The sequence below is a fragment of the Austrofundulus limnaeus genome, unplaced genomic scaffold (assembly GCF_001266775.1).
Source record: "Austrofundulus limnaeus strain Quisiro unplaced genomic scaffold, Austrofundulus_limnaeus-1.0 Scaffold1710, whole genome shotgun sequence".
In the NCBI taxonomy this organism is placed as follows: domain Eukaryota; kingdom Metazoa; phylum Chordata; class Actinopteri; order Cyprinodontiformes; family Rivulidae; genus Austrofundulus; species Austrofundulus limnaeus.
The window spans coordinates 3,723-10,904 of NW_013954112.1; the positions used below are offsets into that span (position 1 = coordinate 3,723).

General features: G+C 39.7%; 1 protein-coding gene across 1 annotated transcript in view; it reads right to left on the bottom strand.

Annotated features, from left to right (window-relative positions):
- igsf3 (immunoglobulin superfamily, member 3) overlaps positions 1-7,182 on the bottom strand; it is a gene marked incomplete at its 3' end in the record, with an annotated part of 38,159 nt that overhangs the window by 2,198 nt on the left and 28,779 nt on the right. The window contains 1 exon segment of the mRNA XM_014033361.1: positions 2,729-3,139. Coding sequence (XP_013888815.1) covers positions 2,729-3,139 — 411 coding nt within the window.

Below are 7,182 nucleotides of genomic sequence, written 5' to 3' on the forward strand. Positions count from 1 at the left end.
GATTAGATATTTCTGTGATGGGAGGGGTGAGACAATGAGTGAAGGCTTGGCTGTGACTTGACTTGGCAGAGAACAGGCTAAAATCATGACAACATTTATCCATTTTAAATACACTAACCTCACTCCTTTGTAACAACTAAGGCAAAAATGTCATTAATTCAGAAAATCTTTTCAGGACCCCACCTTGATGTTTCAGGACCCCACCTTGATGTTTCAGGACCCCACTTTGGGTCCCGACCCCAACTTTGGGAAACACTGCTTTAGGGTTACTATAAGTCACTTTAACATAAACTGAAGCATTGCATTCCTAAAACATTATTCTATTAATTTGTATGTTGTTGTTATAACATTAAATCAGAAAAAAATTACTGCGAAAAAAATATTTTGCTTAATAATCAGACAATTGTATAGATTAACAAAGGTCAACCAACCAACCAAAAAAAAAAACATTTTAAACTTTTTTTCTTTTCAAAATCTGTTTAAACTCAACAACGTGGGCATCTTTAATCAAAATCATACCAAAGTGTAACAAAAAAGAAGTATTCAACAGGTTTATAACCCACAGAGCCTTGATAATGTCCACAGACTGTTGAATTTTGTATTTCACAATTTACTTGAAGTGTTTAAAATTGCTCTTTTTTTCATAGTGTCACTTCAGAGAGACATTTATTCTCTGGCCTTTCTTATCATTTGCTTAGTAATTCAGCTCATACAAAAACTTGAAAATGAAGCAATTGTGAAAACCTTTTGGTTGACTATTTAAATCGGGCATGGACGTGCTCAGATAAACGTCAGGTGGTGCATGAGGACCTACCCTTTTCCCTCTGGACCATCAAGTGCCCCTCTCTGACTTTTTAAAGTTTTTACAGTGTACCTGTGGATTTTGATTTTATAAAGCATACAATAAACTATCAGTGCCCTAAAACATGCAATGCAATTTTACCCTCACACCCTTCTTTCATCGCACGCACACACACATTCCCGCAGTTCTCTTGTGCGGTGCACACTCTCCTCGCCACTCCTGTTCAGCAGCAGGTAATTTGCCTCCTAAACTTCAGATGTTTTTGAACTTCATTCGCATCAACTTCGTCTCGTCTGTGAAGATGATTAACCCGTCATAACAGCAGAACACTGATTTAGCTTATTTACCAATTGCAGCATAATTTCAAGTAAAGAAAGGCAGAGAGGAGGAGAGGAGATGATGTTGAAGAAAAGTCAGAGTCAAGTTCATTTTTCTAATAATATTACCGTAAATTAAAATTTGTCTGTAAAATGTACCTATGTGTTATGGCACATGTGTCAAACTCAAGGCCCAGGGACAAATCTGGTAGTTACCATTTTTTTCTGGCCCAAGGTAATAATTTAAATGTAAAATAGTTTTATAGTTTCTCTTTTTGTCTGGATTTAGTGCATTCTTAGTATGACAGTCGGCCAACTTTAAGCCGCCTTAAGCAACTTTATGTAATCATTGATTCTGGTATGGAAAGACAGAAAATTGACTTTAATTATCTGCTTTTGTATTATTTTCTTATTTTTAAGTAAAATAACGTTTTACTTAGTTAGGGCTCTTTTTTACCTGATTTGCTGGATTGTTATAAAATAGACAGTAAAGCTAGGTTATATACTGTATGTAGTAAATGCTACATAAAACACAGTTTGGTGAAGGTATCTTTGAATTCCTAATTATATAAGAATATTTTGTATTAATTTGTTATATATATATATATAGTATATATACAGTATATATAGTTAAATAACAATTCTTTAATATATATTGGCAGAAATTGGCCCTTGGCTTGGACCAAGTTCTGAATTTAGTCTCCCTGTGCAACTGAGTCTGACCCCCCTGTGTAAGGATATTAAATTTTGACAGTCTTATCTGATGAGTCTTAATGTTGTAATTCATTGCATTGACTTTTGTCTCCAAGGTGTTTTAACATCATATAGCAGCTGCAGCAGGGAAGAAGCTCTGTGCTGTCCTGCAGGAGGACATCTATGAGCATGGAAAATGAGGGAGGCTAATCATTAGAAAACGAGAGCCAGAGTCTTTGTTTTGTTGTTGCCAATTTGATTGTAACAGAAATCAACCTTTAGAGTGTTAAATATTAAATGCCTGCACCAGACAGAACCTGGTTACTGATCTGAAATAGATAAATACTGTATGCACAATGTACAAGCTGTGCCTTTAATAAATCCAACACTTCTAAGACAGTTGGTGATTCTGTGCAATGCACAAGGTGCCCTTTTTCACTTGAGGACCTGCCACCACAAAATGTCGGTGCACAGTGCACACCACTAAAATCTGGTGTGTCTGGTTTGAAATTATTCTAAGCACACAAACCAAAAATATGAGCACTGCTCTATAAGAAATCCAGGATTTGTTAAAGATAAACAGAAATTCGGGGAGATTACAAGATAAAAATCTTATAAGAACTGATGAGGAGTTTAGATGAAAGGATGTATCATTATGGTAAGTAGATATTTTCGAGACAGTTACCTTCCAAAACCTCTAGTATGACTTCAATCCATCCGTATTCTACCTGTATTTAGTTTTAGGTCAGAGTGAGCCTCCCTCGGGGAAACGAGAGGAACATGTTGCAGGAGGAAAGGTTAACAATGTGCAGCTGATCTCTAACATGACAACACGAGGGACTTAATTGGCAGCTGCTACTTCCAAACCGTGAACGTCTCGTTAAAAGACAGCAGCACCGATGACCTTCTGGCTCACCTGGCTGTCTGACCAGAACCTGGGTGTACCCTGAGGACTCCCGAGAGAGGCGATACCAGGCTCCGTCGGGGTCGCTCAGCCACTCCTCCACCAGGCAGTAATATGTCCCTGAATCGCTGCTCTCCGCCCGGTTCAGGGTCAGCACGTAGAGGCGAGGCGAGAGCCGCTCTGACTGGACTCGCCGCCGGAGTCGCTCCTCGTCCGCGTAGGCGCCGTACTCGAAGGCCCCTGTGCGCTCGATCCTCAGCAGGAGCTCGTCTGCTTCTGACCCCGCTGCACGTCTCACGTACCACAGCACAGCGTGCTGGGAGTCCTGGCTGGTCTGGGAGGTGATTGAACAGTTGATCCGGACTCGGCTGTCCTCCAGGAAGGCCAGAGACTGGTCATTCTTCTGCACTTTTAGCCTACTCTCTGCAAGGAATCAGGGAGGAGGGGTTTGGGGTGAGAGGGATAAAAAAAAGAGTCAACTTCTTTGGATGTAAGAAAATGTGAGCACTGGTGACAGGTACATATTGCAATTTCTGTTTTGTGACAAACGACCTGTAGTTGGGTTTATTTCTGGTGGAAGCAGGGCAGGAAATGACTGGAGACGCGTGGGAGGGTACAGAAGTTGACAAAGAGAAAGAAAGACAGGGAGTGGAGGGAAAGAAGAGTGAAAGCGAATCTAAATCAAAGGGATGGGAGGTCTGCTGTATCAAGAAAGACGTGTGAGGTAAGATGCAGAACAGGTGGAGAGACAGGGGTGAATGTGATGGGGGTGGATTGTATGGGAGGATATTATTAGGACAAAGGCAGGGCAGGGGGRCCCGTCAGTCTGCCAGAGAGAAAATGAAGGAGTAATGCATTTATAAAGCCAAGCAGGGAAAGGAGAGAGCAGATAGGAGTGAAAGGAGACGACAGAGAGGTGTGACCGAAATGGCAGGAGGATGCTGCAGCTTTCCAGAGTTCTGTGACAGGATTGGTTACAGCGACATCGGCTGCAGGATGGGATTAGCTGCAGGTACATCAGGTGTGACCGCCACCAGAGCCCCACTGTCAAATGCTTGAGGGGGGAGGATTAGTTTAAAGCATGCAGAGCAAACACAAAAAACTCTCTCACACACACACACATACGTCTTTGACACAACATGTAGGAAAACAAAGACACACAATTATAAAACTGCAAAACAAAATGTGAACTTTACAATTATCGAAAATTCGGGGTCTTTGCGGTCACTAAGTGGGAGTTCCTTGTTTCGTGGGAGTAGTTTGTTAAAGACATGATTGGTTGGATAGACTATTATGGGTGGGGTCAATAAATTGTGTTTACAATATTTTTCATTTTAAACTATAAATAAAAAGGATATTCGTCAATCACTGTTAGAATAATCTCCACCCGCAGAATGAGAAACACACACTATGTACTGCAGAGACCCCCTACTTGCAATTGTCATGCTAAATGCTCCATGTAGAGAACAATTTAAGATTTGATTTTGTGACATGAATTTGCAAGTTTTCTTTTAATTTTCTGTTTTTTMAATATGTAGATATACTAAAATATTCCCAAAACTTTTGTGGCAACTCAACCACAATTACATATGTTAAGAATTTTTTTTGTAAGTTACTATGAAATCAAACATATAAAAGGTTATTTMGAACTGTATTATAGAATTATAGCAGTTTTACAAAGTTCATTTTCTTTCATTTTAACCAATTTCAGGGTATATTGGTATACAATTCTAAAATGCAATGGAAACAAAGCCTTCAGCTGAATCTGCTGATAACCACATGTAAGTTTGAATGACATGATCTAATATGCTGACTGTAGTCTGTACGTCAACACCTATGGTAGAATCAGTAAAGTGTAACCTTAAATTTGTGAGGGTAGATCTGCTGCTAACTGAGAAAAAAAGAGAAAGAACAAGAAAAACAATGGTCATGAATAAATAAAATCCCTGATAAATATATTGGTGATCAAGAAGAGCTGAAAGTGATTAACTGTTAAAGTCAACCAGATACAAGATCACTGCCACAGCTAATTAATCTTACCAAACACAAAACTGACTATAACTCATTAAACTTTATTGACGCTGAGCTAAAATGTGTTGCGTTAGTAGCTGAAACTCATCCAGATGCGCCAGAGGTCATCGACAATGGTCCCAACTAGGTACTGCAGTGGGCGGGGTCATAAAAATGTTTTGTATAATTTTTTTTTAAATTATGTCTTTGAACAAACATTACCATAAATCCAACGTGTAGAAAATTGATGAATTAAATAATGTATTTCATTCAGAACTGAACACATTCAGTGACCAATCCAACTGAATTCTGCTTCAGTTACAGCCCGACCCTTCATGCATTCTGCACACAGAGAAGAACCCACCCCCTAACCYTACTGGGCAGGTCATGTTCACTCTGTCAGGTGCACATTACTTGGCTGAAAGCRTATTAGTCCTGTAATTTTTGCAATATTTCTACATCACTGCAGCTCCTAATGATGACAGTCAAAAATAAACAACTACTCAGGGTGTCCCAGACTGAAATACGTTGAAAATCCTTGCTATACAAGTGCTAACAGATCATACAGATCTTAGTTTAAAACTTTGGCTTGCAAGGTAGTGGGTTCTTTTCAATAATGCTAGTTATGATGTCATGATTTATGATGTCATTATTTGTCGTAACTGGAAGTATAAACACTTGAAATTACACATAAATAGATTTGTAAAAATGAAAAGTGATGTTTCCTAAATGTAAGTGTTAGCAAACTGCTATCATGATGCATGCTGACTATTAAATTTGATCTGGCACAAGCTGTGATGCATCTGCTCTGCTGAATATCAGAAAGTGTTGAGAATGTCTCTATTTTGTGCACATGTACGTGCACATTCTTTAATTATTTCATGTCATACTGTTTTTGTACTTGTTCTTTGCTGTTCTGTTAATTAGAAAGGCCAGTGAAGAAAAACACGACTCTGCACAATTTAAGACATATTGGCACTTTATATAGGCCCAGACATTTCATATAAAATACGACAGRAACCTTGACCAAGTTTATCCCTCTCTGTTGTTGCCAATATTTAAAAGAACTTAGTAAAATGTCTTTTTTTTTCGTCTTCATGCTTCTGCTCTGTTAATCAACCCCTTAGCACCCACCTTCTGTAACTCATGCAAGGCTTTGCTGCAACAGACTGACTGACCGCCTGGGGTCAGAGCCATCTGCCTTGAAAATTCTCATCTTTAGCTACAGATTGGTGGGTATGTTGAATGACTGCCTGCTTGTTTGTAATTCTCATTATCTGCGTAAAAATATATGTCCTACATGCAAGCCTTTGGGCYAGACGCATGGCTGTGAGGCATTGCCAGACCACCTCGTTGCGTTAGCGTCAGCAATTAGTCATCACAGTTGCCTCTCTACTCACAAGACTCSAACCTGACTACGTCTTCGTCCGGAAACGCCGCAGATCCTTGCGGAATCTTGGCAACTACRTTTTTTTTRCCCAGGAGAATTACCTCTGGAGCTCCTGAAGTGGAACCGTGCAGAATGGGATTGGCACAGGACAAAGCAACGCTCAGCCGTTGCCAGTTGAAGTTTAAATCAGCATCCAGGAGAAAAACTGGGGGCTGAAAAGCCTGTCYTCGTACACCGGTGTTTCCAAAAATGCCTTTTCAAATCCAAATCAGGCTAATTACTTAAGCTCTATTAGGTCGCATCAGAAGCTATTAAAAGTTATTATCACTTAAGACCTTGCTCAGACACAGACTGATAGGGCGAGTAAAATAGAGAAACAATGCCTCAAGATGGATGAGAAACAAAAAGTATTTAATGCTTAAAAAATGTCACAGTGTCCACTCCCTGCTGAAATCCTGTTGCTGTGAAAGCAGCCTGTCACATCCTGTGACATGTGTCCATTCCCAATGAGGGTGAAGTCTCCCCTGTCAGCTACTACCAGTTACATCAATGCATCTGCTGACTCAAACAGAAGATGGAAGGATTCAATAAGATGGGCTGCAAGCACTGTTACAGCACGTGTGGTATTGTGAAATCCYCACAGCTGTTCATCATGTTTGTGCTCTAATCAGCAAGATTAAAGTCCTGTTCACATGGGAACGGTTATGTGAATATGTGGAAGCTTTTTCAATTTTTTTAATTATTGTTTCAGCTTTGCGTCCACACAGAAACAGCGTTTGGGGAGCCCTTAAAATGCTTTCTTTTTTTCTTTTTRTAAATTGGGTTCCAAGGMGGAAAAACAATTCTCWAAAWGACCTTTGCGCTTTTGTYRAAACAGCTGAACACAACCTTTTCAAAACTGTGATGTCATTGACCCACCTRCTTTCTAGAACCCCAAGCATGACAGGCGATAATACATTACACCAGGGTTATTAAAGTAACGGCCCACAGGCCGCATCTGGCCTATGTGTGATTTACGATTGGTCCACCAAAATTAACATGTTTTTTAACTTAATTTATTTTAAAA